Raw genomic sequence first — 16148 nt, 5'->3', positions numbered from 1 at the left:
GCATTGATGGGGACAAGATGGATGCCCCCACATAGTTCAGTTCCCAGAACTGCATGTGCGGTCTAGTCTTTTGGGCGTGGTTCAGCCCAGACGCACCTGGGATACTCAGAGACTATTTAAGCCACACCCAGGCTGAGAAACATGCTTTGTGTTTTCTGCACCTGCAGCGTGACACTCACCGTGTTCGGATCGGTCTCCAGTAGGCCTGCATCTTTCTTCTGCGCTCAGCTCCTGCAAGAACAAGAACACCGTTAGGAACAGCCTTACCTTGCGGTGCTTCTCCCCATCAGTCATTGCTCCTTCTGTTCTGCAGGCATCTTCGGCGGTGCCATTCCCATCCCGGCACGCCGCTTCCTAAGGAAAAGGAAAAGAACAGAAAAAAGGCATTTGGAAACATTCTGCAAATCTTCGCTTATTTTTAAATACTCAACGAGCTTCAAACGCTTACCTGAATCCCAGCCGCTCTGGGGGAACTCTGTCTCCGGAACTTCTCATCCATCTGCAAGAGGGAACAGACACTCCAGGTTAGCGTGGAAACATCTAGAGGCGCCGCATTCCGCGCTTACCCACCGCATTTTTTCTTCATAACCTGTCCACACTGAAAACGTCGCGGCACCTAAAAGACACAGAAAAATAACTCAGTTCAATGCAAATACGAAAGGGGTGCATCGCGCATCGCGCTCTCACTCAACTTCAGCGCTACTCATCTCAGCAGCACGCCGCCATCCCCGGATGCCGGCCATCATCTAAGGAAGGAAAGGAACGAAGTTAGAGAACTGTTCAAAAGACTCATTATACTTACCTGTCGGACTCTTGCCAGTGAAGTAACTAGGCAGCAACGAGCCTGCATCAATCAACGCGCCCCTGCGCTGAAAGCAGGACGGAGAGCACACTATCCAAGAAAACAAGGTGAGCTGTGGATCAAAGGGAAGGGTTGGTCCCCGGGGAAGAAGTGGTTCAAGCACACAGAGACAATAGGGAGTTCAACTCTACCAATCCTGTGTTTCAGGCCCAGTCTCCAGTCAAATAGCCTCCAGGGAAGGGTTCAAGGTCGTAAGAGGTCAGAACAGGCTGAGTGACGTCCCAGTGGATACCAGGTGAGCGTTACAGAACGCAAAGCCTCACATCAAAATCCACCTGGGCGTCATGGAAACGTCAGAAACCGACCAGTTAGCCCACATATTGGGGCAGCTACGTTCCGAAGTACATGCAGCCAGGCAGGAAACCAACACCCTGAGGAGAGAGCTGATAGTAGCCAAAGAACGCACTGACGATTTAAGCCGGCATCTTCTCCAGTCACGAGCAGGGCATGCACCGTTGCCGGGAAGCGTGCCCTCGATGCCAGCGCCATCAGCCAATCCCGTTCAGATAACCCTTCCTGGGGCAGTTCCCTTGGCCCCGCCCGACCGATTTACGGGGATCCCAAGAGGTTTGCAACGTTCATGAACCAGTGCCACCTGCACTTCCTTTGTAGGCTAGGGGCCTTTCCGAATGACCAATCACGGGCCGCTTTTGTGTAGCTGTGTGCCATTCCTGAAAAGTGTTCCTTTAGGTGTAACTGCCCTTGGTTTGCCTGGAGCATCCAACATTAGTGTAAATAGTTCTTGCTCATCTTAGACTTTGTTCCACTGAGCTGAAAAGAAACTGTAATTGTATATTACACCAAAAAGGTCTTACTCACCTAGTATAACTGTGTTTTCACAAAAGTAGTGGGGGTATATACTGTTCCTTGTATCTTTGTTCCACTATTCAGAAAAGTATATTTGCAAGTTGGTTGACTATGTGATTTCCATTTCTAGTGTCACTGCATAACTGACAGGGTCTTCTAACCTTGAATTACTGTAAAGTAATCGGAAAGTAACTTATGGTTTTACTCCCCAAGAATAGGTGTCACCTATACTAAATGTGTATGATAAGGTCTTACCCCCCTAGAAATACTGTTAGGTGTTCTTAATAAGGTCTCTGCTTTGATCTGTGTATTTAACCCCTTAAGTGCCAAGGACGAGGTATCTTGTCCTTGACATTCCCTTTGAAGTTCCAAGGACGAGATAGGCTATGTGACGAGGAGGTTCCTCCTCACGGCCCGGGGGTTGGATTTCCTAAAGTTTCACGTCAGCACGCTTTTCCCTTCTGGGAGGTATTGGCACACTGCTGGGACTCCCTGGTGGGGGAAAGCTGTAACACAGGCCAGCAAGAACTCCAGGACGGTTGGAGATGATGTCCCCGGCCGTGGGCATCTATTTCCCATGTGGGTGTACCGTCCCCAAGCAGAGCAGCAGCGCCAGGGAGCCCCTGGCAAGGTCCCCTTTCCTCCCCAGTGGAAAATTATGTAACGCAGCCCAGCGAGCACTGCAGGATGGGCGTGGTTGATGTCCTTGGCCTTGGGTGGCTGTCTCCCATGTGGTTTGACAGTCCCCAAGCCCAGCAGCGGTTCCAGGGAGCCCCTGAAAGGTCCCCGACCTTTCCCGGAGGGAGCCCCCGCAGGGCATCGCTTCAGTCTTATTGCTTTTAAACTAATGTGGCAGTTCTACCATTCCTCAGTGTATGTGCATTGGGAAAATGTAATGCAAGTGAGTTCATGGGTTTATGTGGTTTCTCCATTTATGTTCTATGGACATCCGTTCCTGGTACTGTGACACTGATGAAATTGGGCAGACCTTCGTGGTCCGCTAAACGGCTTTGAAAAAGTTTCAACTGCGCTTATTCAAATTTCATGAGATGGGAAATCTGTGGGATCAACACTGTATCCTTTAGGAAGAGCATTTTTTTATTTTAAATGTTTTATTGGTATAATCAAACCTTTAACATTATTACAACTTTTTTTTAAAAAAAACATCAAGAGCATTTCCCAACGTTAAATAAATTGTTCTTACTTAAGTGTTTAACGTAAGCTAGTTTTCATTCCTGATCTTAACGAGACCTCAGTATTATGAACTGAGCAATTGCATTTGTAAATCAACTTTGGTTTTACTTGTAGAATGGAGAGCAAGAACCATTAGATCTTGGTGTTCCAATTTCCTGCCTAGATGGACAACGGGTTATATTAGAAGAGAAAGATGGGAATAAGTGCAAGGGTAAGCAATTGTTAAAATCATTTCATGAAAAATGTTTTTAAAGCATGCCGGTCAACATCAATATAATATGAAGAGGAACCTGAAAAATACATGCATTTTTAGGTTCAGGTAATGCAGCCAGCTCTTTAGCTTGGTGTGGGCTAAGCTTTTATTTTGTATTACACTTAGACATGAATGAATGTCTGTATTGAGCCTAATGAGAACTACTTCAAGGTGCATTTGAGCAAAGCATGGAGAAATCACAACTAGAGTGAAAGTGGGTCTACAGGGGCAACAGCATGGGTTCATGATCTGCAGATGACTATTCCACATGGGAAGGCCTGCACTGTTTGTTACTGGTCGACCTAATGGTTTTAGAGGAGTGGAAGGTTTTGTTCAGTTGGTAATACTTGCTAAAAGAGATTATTTTGGCGTCTTTACAAGCCACTGTATTCTTACATCAGATGAGTTCTACATGAAGAAGAACATTTGTACAGCAGCAGCCTTCAGAGATTCTCTATATTCTCATTCCAAAAATAAACATGCCCATGTTCTGAAGTATTTGAAGAAAGTAGCAAACGGTTTGCAATGGGAGTATAGATGTTGAATGTGTTTAGAATGTGACTTGGAGCCATGGTATACAATGTGGCTTCCCTGTGAGTGGTATGCATAGAGTTCTACATACGAGTGTTTAACTATGAAACCTACTTTACAAAATGTGTTTATTTCAGGTGATCAGACAGGCCTGTGATTCCTTAGGATGTAGTAGCACAATAAAACAAGAGGCATATAGTGATCACTCTCCAACGCTCGGCTGAAGTACTTTCCAGTTACTCTTGCAACAGGTCCTGACATAGAGGTAGAACAAGGATAGTGGAGAGTGATGGCTACATTGGGCGTCCCCATACTGTTAGTCTTCTAGATTAAAACAGACACATTCTAGTCTGTTCAGAAACTTGCACTTTGTAGCCCAGCGGGATCAAGGTAGCCGACAGATACATTTTAAGGTGCTCAGCTGATTGGCTGCAACCAACAGACTTGGAGAGAACTCTCTTCTTGCAGTCGGATGTCTTCAAGTTTTTACGGAAGAACTAAAAGGAAGATTCCGATCTTAATGAGGATGGCAGAGCCTTCCAGTGTTTTGCAGCTACCACTGGGAAATGATCTTTATTGGGCTAATGTATCTAGGTTTTAAAAATCTGTGTTCTTGTCCTAAAGGTCCTGCTTGTCGCGTGGGCATATAGAAAGATCTCTTTTCAGTACGATGGCGACATAGCTTTTCCTGAGTGAGTTGTGGCTTCTCTACCTGCTTAAATGTTCAGAAGTCATGCATGCTGGCTGCATATATTTTATATTTTACAAACGGAGTAGCTTTCTCTGTGATCATCAGCGTTCTGTCTGTGGACTTGGAGTTTGTCATTGGTATTATGTTGTGGAGTCTAACTGTATCTAGAGATATAGTGCACAAGCCGCTGGAGGTTGCCATTGTGACGTAGGGCGTGTAGGTTTTCATGTCTTTCAAACGTATGTTTGCGTGCACATGGGATGTCTTTTGTGTGTCAATGGTCGTCTTTATAGGGTCCAGTGTTAACAAGAAACTTCCTTTATATGATTCTGGCTACAATATGTGCTCTCTAGCCTGCTTCAATGCTTAGGGGTGGCCAGTGGCTGCCTGGACGCTACTCTTCTTATGCATGGGATGTATTTTAAAGAAATATGCTCTGCTTTTTCTGAATATCCCATTCAGGGCAAAATGCTGTCCAAATGTAGGCATATATTAAATGGAATAAAGCAAGGCTTTGTGTTTTGATTACAGGCAAAAAAAAGAGTGCCTCCACAAAACCAAGTACAGTGCCGACTTCCAGTTCCAGAATTCAAACATTTATGGTAATATTTCCGTTTTTGATATATTTTTTGTTCCCAAAGAGGGTTTACAGATTGCATGTAAACCGAATCCTGTTTAGCTCAGTCTGATAAACCATTTCATTGTTGTGCATGCATTAGATTCCCAGCCTGTTTTAATTTTCGGGAGGCGTACGCAGGGGCTTGTAACATGCTTTTTAGGCTTGCCTGGAAGTACAGCAATGCATATGATCTACCTCTAATGTATGGCTTGCTTCTTTGCATTAACCTGTTCTGCACGCTTTTGCACTGTTTTCTTTTGAGAACCTGCTGAAAACTATTAATCGGTCAGCCTGATGGAGATTTTAGTATGTTTTTCGCTGAGAAAAACGTGTGCTACATTTTTCCTCCGTTTCCTTTTATAACAGATGAGACACATGCAGGGCTTTTTGGGCATCCGTACTTTAGTAGCAGTGTTTGAAAAGCCTACTGCTCGTTGCTAGGAAACATTTTCTTTTGCTGCTTTTCTCCAATAAAATTCTATGGGATACCCTTTGTTTTTGTTTTGTTTTGAACCATGCCCTTACTTATTGGGGATAAGTAAAGCCTTCTGCTTTCCTTTCTTTGCCTGTTTGCTCATACTCATGGGGAAACGGACTAGACCCTAAGACTATTGCTACTGTGAGACTATGTCTCTTTGTGAATTGTTGTATTGTTAAAATTGCATTAATCACCTTACATTGAGGGACAGTGTGGCGAATCTTGTGATGTTGTCCCTTCTCCCCGTGGGAGAGACCCTTTCCATGAGGTCAGGTAGGTGAGTCCGCTACTCTATAGTCCCCCTAGGGGTGGTACTCAGCGGGCAGATCTCATAGGGGGATCCCACCCTCTGGGATATAGAGTGGACATCATGGGATAACGTGGTATAATACACCCTCACCCTCCTTTCCTCCTTCATTTTGTTTTCCTTACTCTGATTACATAAGTTCCTCCATGTATCTATGTTATAGCAATAGTGCTGGGACGAGGAAGATAGGGCTGACTCCACTGAACTATTTCCCCAAATTACTGAGACGAGGAAGAGCAAGACTGACTACATGGAACCGTCACCTCAATATACTAAGACGAAGAAGTAGTTCTGGACCATAAAGAACTCACAAGACCATTTAATTGATCAGTCTAGCTTTTGTGTTCCATGGGACTTGAAAAGGGAAGGTCTAACGATATTGTCAGTCCCTCCCCAGAGGCACCGCAAGCAAGGCAACCACAGCGCAGACTGAAGAGCTGAACCTGCAGCTGCCGACTGGGATGTTGCATAGAGAGAGGCAGTGCGCCTACCTGCTTGGAAGAGAACCGAAGGCCGGAAGAGCCTGAGGCTCCCAATGCGGTAGAACGCTGCAGAGGATGGACCAGCAGGTATATGCATGTGGGCTCCAGGGAAGTGCAGGGGAGCCACGTACAGCAAAACGCGAAAAGGAAACAAGGCAGAAAAACAGTCGGAAGACGCGAAGAGGACTGAGGTGAGAGACCGGGAGCTCATACAGAAGGGTACGTGGGCGTCTAGGGGACATGGAGGGCACTCGAGAAACACAGTTAAAAGGGTCTGGGACCTGAGAAAGAGAAACACAGATACAGGGGTCTGGGACCCAAACCTGCATGAGGACAAGCTCCTCCAACAAGCCCTCATCTTTGTCACAGTAAATGGTAAGGTCGAATACCATGTCTGTCCAGATGAGTCACTGGAGGGGCTCAACAGGGGCATGAGAAAGGCCCACGCGAAGGGAGACATTCCCCCTACTTTGTGGAACTGTGAAAACCAGCCTGTGAAAGGCCACAAGAAAGGAGTCATTGTTAGCCAGAAACCTGTGCAGTTCCCTTAGGGACCACTGCAAAAGATTTAAGACCACAGGTGTTGGCAATAAACCCACTTGGTAGCAGTCTGTACCACTCAGATTTACCTGGTAGCTGTGGCTGAGCAGTCAGACTTCCCTCAAGAAGAGTTAGGCAGTATGCAAAGTATACTCAATAGGCACTCAGATACAATAATACAAGCAAACACTGACCAGAGCTTTGGTATCAACGTATATAATTATTTATTTAAAAACACACAGTTGAAACACTCCAGCACTCTTATTGTAAAATATTCTAAACACAGTTACTATTATGATATATACACCCCTTTTCCCCTTTTTAGAAAATCACAGTAAAACACCACTTATTTTCATACAGAGGTGAGCGCTTAACTAGATTGCACTCTAATAAGTTTGTGAAAAAGGGAGGGAAAAAGACAGAATATGAAGAGGTACACCACTCTACGATTCCAGAACACTGTTAGCAAGGCAGAGAGCAAAAAGTCACTGGTGAGCCAAAGTCCAAAGGCTGGGCCCACTCTTAGAGCAGAGCAGAAATGCGCCCAAGATCAAACAGTTACACTAGGCTTAGAAAGTCTTGCAGAGGGTTCAGAAAGAGTTTAGAGAGGCTTAAGAAAGTTTAGCCAGGGTGTCCCAGACTAACCCAGGTTCGAAAGCCGGGGGCTAAATCTACCCTGTACAGTCGGTAGCAAGGGAAGCCAGGCGGGACACGGTACCTTAAGTGGGAAGGATCCTCCAGCGGTGTCGTCTTCCAGGGGAAGAGAAGATCTCGACTCGGAGGAAAGATGAAGGTCGTTGCACTACCAGGGCAGAAACCAGCCGCGGAGTTTTCCGGTTAAAGGTGGTACCTTTGTCTCGCGGTCGTGGTAAAACGTGGTATCCCGGTTGCCGGGGTGCTTGGCACGGGCAAGGCGGCCACGAGATACGTCGGGAAAGCGAAAAGACGGTGAACCTGGTTATCCCCACCAGTCAAAGGAAGAAGACTCTCTGGCGGGAGATCTCCTCTGTCGTTGGGAAAAGTGGTGAGGCAGTCCAGCAGGGCTCCACCGTTGGTGGTGTCGTGGCAGGTCGGCTCAGCTTCTCCCTCGTCTGATTCTTAGGTCCTGTGGCGACTTCTGAAGTTCCAGTCCCCAAAGCCCTGCTTTTATGCAGCAAACCCCCATTCACACAGCCTCGCTGCCACTCAAACATGCTAAGTGGTGAGCCGGCCGGCTCACCACTTGGGCCAATCAGGACGGAGTGCGACTTGAGTTGCCTAGGCAACTCAGTCCAGGGTGCCTAAATTCCCCTCCATCCCTCCTAAGTACCCCAGACACAGTGGCACCACTTTGGAGGGCTTCTGTGGAGAAGCCCGCCAAAAAGTGGAACAAAGGGCTCGACTTGGGTTGGAGTCACAGACGAGAACACAAACGCCATTTTAGAATCAAGTTTTGGCAAAAAATACCAACCGGAGAATTAATATTAATTAAATAAACCGGCGGTATGTTCGAGGCTACCGTAAATAATTAAATAAAGATAGTAGCCTAAAACAATGGGAAATCCCATAGGAAAATATTCGCGGTTGAATATAAAAAGTAGTATCCACTGCCACTAGCCAAAACTCGATCAGGGGGGACAGAGACGTGCCCCCTTGACTAACAGACCCTGGGGCAATTGAATTGCCCCAGCCAATACGTCCACAATATGATGGTTGGTACTGGTTCTGTTCAGAATTTAAGACTAGTAAAGTCAATGGTGACTTTACATGCCCTGGGAGACAGTAGTCAGTCCCAGGGTATGGAGTCTATACTGGGGGGTCACTATGACACCCCTGTGTCACTGCACTGAGGGTGCTGTGTAACACACATCACAAAAACACATGAAGCCCTATGGAGTAAAAGACCCCATAGCCCATTAAACACTTCTAGATTCAAAGAAACACACTCAAATCATGTCCAAGAGTGAGGGTAAAAAGAGTCTCACTCTTGGCAGGAGAAAAAAATAAACCCCAAAAATCCAGCAAAGCTGCTGTGGGACTCACTAGGTTAGGAAATTCAGCCTAAACAGAGAATTCCCCCTAACAGTCATTCCCCCGCCCCCCTACTTCGCTGAACTACCAATTATATAGAACTGTAATATCCAGAGGAATGGAGTCATTCTTCTGGACCAAGACGACAGTAAACCACTTTATTAATTGTTTTAAGTATAAGGGATAGAAGTAGGATTTTCACACTGGATGGTGGACTCTGTATCGCCAGACATTTTGACATTCTTCTTAGTGTTTTAGTTGAGGCAGGGAATCCCCTCTTAGAGTTAGGGAAAGATTGGGTTTTCTCTTTACTTTAAAGAATAAAATTACTTTCCCAAAACCATGCCAAATCTGGTGGTCCACTTCCATTTTTGCCGCTGAGTTATGTTGGAAAAAATAAAGGTAGTTTGAGGAAAAAGTTCCATGAATTTTTCCAAATCTTGTTTGATAATCAAAGACAGAGACATGCCTCGTACATTACTCAAATAATTGCCTTTGCAATTAATGGATATGACCTCTTACTGCTCTGTGCTTCTCAGATTCAAGAATTTAGGACAAATCTGGCACTATCCCATTCCTCACAATCCAAACCATTTAACTCTAAAATTGGGTCAACTTATTTCGATGTCAATATCTAGGCTTCAACAAAAAATCATTAACCAACAAACCACACAGTTTCAGCTCCAGCCATGATGTCTGCACTCAGTTTTCTTGAAAATGAATGCTCATTTATAGTTCAAGTATGCATGGATGATGTCAGTATTTCTGTGTTTGTAATTGGTAGGTTTAATTGTTTTCATTGGGCCTCATTATGAGTCCAGCGGTAACCGTGCCGGTAAAACCATCAGTTTGCCGCCAGACCCGTAATGATATACCGGCGCCTGACTTGCCGTAAACACCGGGGCATTACAATCCCGGCGGTCCGTTAAGTCAGGTGCCGGTAATTGTAAGTCCCCATTCCCATTTGAGTATCATAGGACTCAATGGAAATGGGGACCACGGAAGCACAGGCACTGTTAATAATGGTGGCGGTGCTTCCGTGAAAGGGTGTGGCCGGGGGCTATTCCGCCCTCCAGGCTGCCCTGGCGGGCGGTACGGCACCCGGCCGCAGACTCGTAGTTTGCCGGTCTGGAAACAACGGTGCCGGTAAGCTTACCGGAATTGTTGTTTCCGGACCGGCAAGCTTGTAATGAGGGCTACAGTCTTCTTGTGTGTGACAGGTTGAAATGAAAATGTATCGGGCATTTTGGTAGTTTGTGAGGTTTAGTCCTCTTCCATTTCTATTATTTTTTAAACGTTTCATAGGCACCATTTTGTTTCAATTGTCATTCTGTTTGCAGAAACTGTACTGATGCTGATGGTTTATGCTTGGCTCACTTGCTGATATAAAAGTCCATTTGGTGTTAGTGTCTTTTTGCTTTTACATCAGAAGGTCCAGATTACTGGAAGTGTAACAGGAATGCATTACAGCAGTCTAGTGAAGGTGTAATGTTGTGCAAGTACTTTTGAGAGAGATTTTGGTGTCACCTTTCTAACAGCTTCAGCTGCTATGGTGAGTGTTTATGGGTGTAGACCATATGAAAAGGTGTAGGTTGCAGTTTCTTTCAGTTGTGTTTAATAATGCTAATACTTTTGAGCACACCTGGTAGATGATTTGTGTGCAACAGAAGAAGGGAGCACTGTAAATGGAAGTTGCGTTTTATTTCTGTTCTTTGAAATAGAAATGTTTGATAGTGATGGGAGAAAGCCATTGTACTGGCCTGGTAGTGTTTTAAAATATACAGTGGGCATGGCTGAATTCTGTGCCAAAGGCCCTGGCTAGTGGACCCGAAAGACATTTATAGTGGTCATGCCCAAAGCCCCCTATTGGGTCCAAAACGTATTGTAGGAACATGTCGATTTGACACAGCCGGAGGCCGTGTCCACTGGCATGAACGGCCCTGGCCAGTGTGCCCTAAAGACATGTGTAGTGGCCACCCACTGGGTACAAAAAAAACATATCAGGGAACATGTAGAGTGGACATGGTCGAAGGCCATGGCTAGTGGCCCGTAAAAAAAAACTATGGTATAGAAAACCCTTGATATTCACTGAAAAATGTTTACTTGAAGGGATGATAAGGTGAGTAGTACATTGTAACAAAAAATCTTTGAAATTCACGGAAAATACTTTAGTTGAAGGGACGTTAAGGTGAGCAATACATTGTAACAAAAATCCTTTGAAATTCAGGGAAAAAACTTTAGTTGCAGGGACGTTAAGGTTACATTTTAACGCAACAAAACTCTTGAAATTTGGTGGAGAATTCAGGCAAAGCCACGTTATCTTTGTGCCCCCTGTTAAGCGTATGACCTCATTATGACATCAGAAATTACATCACTGATGACATCACTGCTGACATTACTAATGACATAAATGAAATCACTGATTCCATCACTATATCATATATGCTATCACTGGTTACATCCCATAAGGCCATGACTACTGGCCCGGTAGTGTTTTAAGATATACAGTGGGCACGGCTGAAGGCCAAGCTCACTGGCCTGGGTCTCTAAAGACATGTATAGTGGTCATGGCCGAAGAAACATATTGGGGCAACCATGCACAGTGGACACTGCCGAAGGCCATGGCTAGTGGTCTGTAAAAAAAACGATGGTATAGAAAACCCTTGAAATTCATTGAAAAAATGCTAGCTGTAGGAACGCTAAGGTGAGCAATACACAAAACCTTTCAATCTTCCATCAGTGAGGTAATCAGTAAACACTACCGGGCAAGTAGCCATGGCCTTAAGCTATCTTTTGCACATGCATTTCCCGTTACTAGACATTGGGACTCATTACGAGGTCCCCGGTCTGCAAAAAATTCAGCACAAATTGCTGGTAGTACTTGCACTGGTCATTCCGGCAATCCCATGGTACTCCATGGAATGGGACCTTACCGCTGTCTCCGCCGCCTGTAATATCCTGGTAATACAAGGATATCAGGCAGTGGAGATCGTAGGGGCAGTTTCCTGGTTTCTCGCCGGAAACCTGTGTGGGCACCACTATTTTCAATGGAATGTTCATAATGTCCAATGTTTGTTCATGATTTCCTGTTAACTAAAATTTCACTTTTGGTTCAGCCTGGAGGCGGCATCATGGCACTGAAACAAGTGGGCCAAAAAAGACCCAATCAGGCAGACAGACGAAGGACCCCCCACCTACCAACCGTCTTCCAACTCAGAGAGGGAATAAGAAAGTATTTAGTTTATGGCCGAAGTCTAGATGCCCTTCAATCCCCCACAGATATGTTGGTAAAGAATTCAACAACCATGCTGCCTGAATGGAAAAAGAGCGCCTCCCCATTTCACCCATCGAAAGGAGGGTACTGAAAGGAGATTGGTGGAAGCAGAGCGCAAACATCTCACTGGAGCATAGCGGAGGAGTTTAGAATTAATACATTTAACCGATTGACCAAAGCAGCGCACGATGCGCAGCATCTTGAACTTTGTTTTGTTTCTCCACCGGCAGCCAGCGAAGGTAGCGCAAGATCGGCGAGATATGCTCGATCCGACTTCATTTCACCAGCACCATTGTGACTGCATTTGAGTTCTTTGGAGATGAAAAATAAGCCAATGTTGATATGCCGAGGTATAGAGCGTTTTAGTCGTCAATCCAGCTAGAAATAAAGGCATTTACTATTTGAATTTTGTGTGTAAAGCCAAAATACTCCAAAAGATATTTAAGTGACCTTAGATGAAAGAAACAAGCACTAGAAACTTGACATATCTGGCTCTTCAAAGATAATGAGGAGTCAAGCCAGAAACCCAAGTTCATAACGTTTTGCAAAGGACAGTTTCCTAAAGAAGGGGTCCAGAATTGGGAAAACCATCTAGAGGCTTCAGTTGACCCAGAAATACCAGCTTGTGGGCTAACTGTATAAGCTGAACAGGTCAGCAACTCAGTCTTCTGAACATTAAACTTGAGCCTGTTTTGATGCATCCGAATACTGACCTGCTCCAAACACGATTTCAACCTTTTCCCTGCAAGCGCAACGCCCTCGTCCCGAGGGTCTTATGGCAGTGGTGGCAGCACACCTCAGGAGAGGGTGGATTCACATCTGCTTGGCCTCATGGCATCCTGCATTTTCCTAGTGCCTGAAGCACGCCTGAGGATGAGATCCCTTCAATGGGCTCTAAAGACTCAATGGTCCCAATTCTCAGGGCAAATGACGGATCTCCTTCAGATTCCGAACAAGGTTCAGCAGGATCTTCTGTGGTGGACTTGCACAAAGAACATCCTAAAAGGAGAATATTTTTGGCAACCATGGCCCATGATTACAGTAGTGACGTACGCCTCACTCATGGGGTGGGGAAGCTCATGCCAACGATCTGACAATCAGCGGTTGTTGGTCTCCATCGGAGTCCAAACTACACAACCTTTTAGAGCTGAGAGCAATCAGACTAGCGCTGAAGGCTTTTCTGCCATCTGTCAGGGTAAATAATGTCCTGATAATGTTGGACAACACAGTGGCCATGCATTACATAAACAAAAGAGGAGGGTCACTACCTCTGTGCAGAGAGGCAATGTGGCTCTGGTATTGGGCAATTCAGGAAGGAATCTCCTTATCAGCAGTTCATCTAGCCGGGGAGAAGAATATGAAGGCGGACGCTCTGAGCAGGCAGAGTACTGTGTCCCACAAGTGGGAACTGGCTCAGGAAGTCCTTCAGGAGATCGTCACCCTTTGGGGAACCCCTCAAGTAGACCTGTTTGTGACCGGAATCAACCGTAAGTGTGAAAGTTATTGCTCAAGGGAATTTCCCCCAAGAGGAACCCTGGGGGGGCATGTTCGTGGTGGAGTGGAACTTCCCACTGTTATACGCGTTCCCTCCAATCCCTGTCATTCCTCAAGTCATCAGGAGGCTAAGACAGTTCAAAAACTACATGATCCTAATTGCCCCGGATTGGGCCAGGAGAACGTCGTACCCGGAACTTCTAGATATGTCTATCTGCCCTCCGTTACGTCTTCCTCAGAGAGAGGGCCTTCTTTCACAAAAGGAGGGCCAGGTTCTCCATCCAGGTTCTCCATCCAGAGGTCAGGACTCTGAACCTTCATGCTTGGTATCTGAAAGGCTGAGATACAAGGATTGGGACCTTCTGGATGACGTCATGGAGATGTTGCTTTCATCGAGAAGGCCAGCAACAAAATCTTTGTACCGTTGCCGCTAAAAGACATTTTGCAACTGGTGCATGGAAAAGAATGTTGATCCTTGTCTGTGTCCTATTCCAGAAGTATTATCCTTCCTCTTATCATTGGCACATAGAGGTCTCAATGTTGTGACCATTAAAGGTTATCTTGCAGCGCTTTCCATCTTCAAGCGCTCTCCTCGGAAGAATGTTCCTAATTCCTTTGATACACATTTCTTTTTTTTTAAAATTAAATTTGTATTGGTTTTTACAACAAACAGTGCACTTCAACATGGTGCATGTAACCACAACCCCCCCCCCCGTAACCCCTTACAGATTCTCGATCAACAACCACAGCATTTTAGTCCACAACTGTTTCTCCTGTGTCACCATCCGGGGAGCTATCTGTGTCCAGTTCTTCAGGGCCCGTTAAGTGGTAATAACACCGGAAAATCTACAGAGGGGTAGGATGGGAGGGCGATGAGGAATACGTTGGAGGAACATCCAGTCGAAAGAACGTTACCAGTTGGTAAGTAACTTGTTCTTCGAATGGATTGTGTCCTCCAACTTATTCCTCATCTTAGATAGACTCCCAAAGCAGTGTAAAAGTTCTTTGGAGGAGGGAGTAGATTTTTAATATTATATAGCTGAATACAGCACTGCTTTACCAAAAGCAAGCTCTTTAGAGTGGGAAGCATCCAGAATATAGAATTTAGAAAATGTGTGCAGCGAAGACCAAGTCGCTGCTTCACAAATAGATTGTATGGGAACACCTCTTTGAAGGGCTGTCGAAGAGGCTATGCCTCTGGTTGAAAGGGCCCCCAAGCCTTTGGGGTTCCTTTGAAGTCAGAAGGCATGGAAAGAGTGAGTCCCCAGAGAGGGAAGGTAGACCACCATATTGATTTCTGTTAGGCCTCTCGTGTTTTCTGCCCCTCCATTTCTCACGGCCAAGGCACTCTGGGTGAGGCAAAGGACACTTGTTAACAACAAATGGAGTTTGACCCATTAAAGCAGGCTTGTTTTGCACCAATCCCCTTCAACATTTTGCCTTTAAATATTCTGATTATTCTTTGGACTTCTACAAGGACAAGACAAATTCACTGGACCTCTGTTGATAGTACCGGCTTCTACTAAATCCTCTGCTATAGAGGACAAGACAGAAGGCAGCCAAGGCAGAGGAGGGCTCTGTACCCTAACCATCTCCAGGGAACTGGAACCAGGCCTCTGTCACTGGTGGTGAAGGATTGCCTGTAGGTGCCAGTGATGGAGGACAGAACAGAAGGACTCACCTGTCCTGGACCTCCTGGATTGAATCACACATCAGCCTCACAACCAAAGAAATAACTCCTGCTCTCCATGCATCTCTGAACCACCTCAACACCAGTTTGGGCTCCGTCGACCTCATTTAAGCTTCTGTAAGGGAATCTCTGCAGTCATCCTTGACCTTGATGCCAGAGAGCCAGAGTTTGCTTATTCCTGAAGCTTTGCCGTCTGCACATCTGAGACCTGCTGAGTCTTGATATGATATGATACATCATTTATAATGCGCCTGTACACAAGTGTTTCTAGGTGCAACAAGACAAGGAACAGGAGACAAAGGGATGATAAAAGAAACAATCTTACTAGGCCTTGTCATTCAAATCATGGAAGTACAAGGGGGAAGGGAGAGGATAAGTGCCAAGGGAGGGGGGGGAGTGCATTAGGCAAAGCTCAAGTAAGTGCTGCCATGGTGGCCGGTTCAAGTGAGTGCAGGAGGCAGGGGATTGTAGGGTTGCAGATACAACCTCTAAGTGCACTGTAGGCCCAGATTCAGTGCATGGGGCTACTGGTCGAAAAGGATTCTGGTGCCCATTTAGGTTCAGAGGGTGGCCAGGACCCCAGTTAGTGCTTCTGACAGTTATATTAGCAGTGGAGAGAGAGAGAGAGGAAGCAAAAGCGAAAGTGAAGGTCTTGAGTTGCTTCCGAAACCTTAGGTGGTCCTTCTCAAGTTTGAGAGAGGCAGGGAGGCTGTTCCAGAGGGAGGTACCAGATGAGGAGCGAGATATACCCCCACTCTCTGCCTGGAGAAGCATCTAACCCTCAAAGAGTTTGAGGTGGATAGCAGAGGGCTCGTGAAGGAAAATGCTAAGGAAGAGAGAGTTGGTTGTAGTGTGGTCCCTGGCTGCAGAAAGCCTTGTGGACAATGCAGAGGATCTTGAACTTGATCCTTGCAGC

General features: G+C 45.8%; 1 protein-coding gene across 7 annotated transcripts in view; it reads left to right on the top strand.

The window, feature by feature from the left end:
- Nucleotides 1-16148, top strand: part of RGS12 (regulator of G protein signaling 12) — a 1255576-nt gene that overhangs the window by 994607 nt on the left and 244821 nt on the right. For all 7 annotated transcript variants that reach the window (XM_069632045.1, XM_069632046.1, XM_069632044.1 and 4 more), the window contains 2 exons: nt 2978-3074; nt 4870-4940. In XM_069632045.1, coding sequence (XP_069488146.1) covers nt 2978-3074; nt 4870-4940 — 168 coding nt within the window. The remainder of the gene's footprint in view (nt 1-2977; nt 3075-4869; nt 4941-16148) is intronic.

This window comes from Ambystoma mexicanum, chromosome 6q (assembly GCF_040938575.1).
Source record: "Ambystoma mexicanum isolate Mex_15411 chromosome 6q, UKY_AmexF1_1, whole genome shotgun sequence".
In the NCBI taxonomy this organism is placed as follows: domain Eukaryota; kingdom Metazoa; phylum Chordata; class Amphibia; order Caudata; family Ambystomatidae; genus Ambystoma; species Ambystoma mexicanum.
This window is presented reverse-complemented; position numbering and strand designations above follow the sequence as displayed.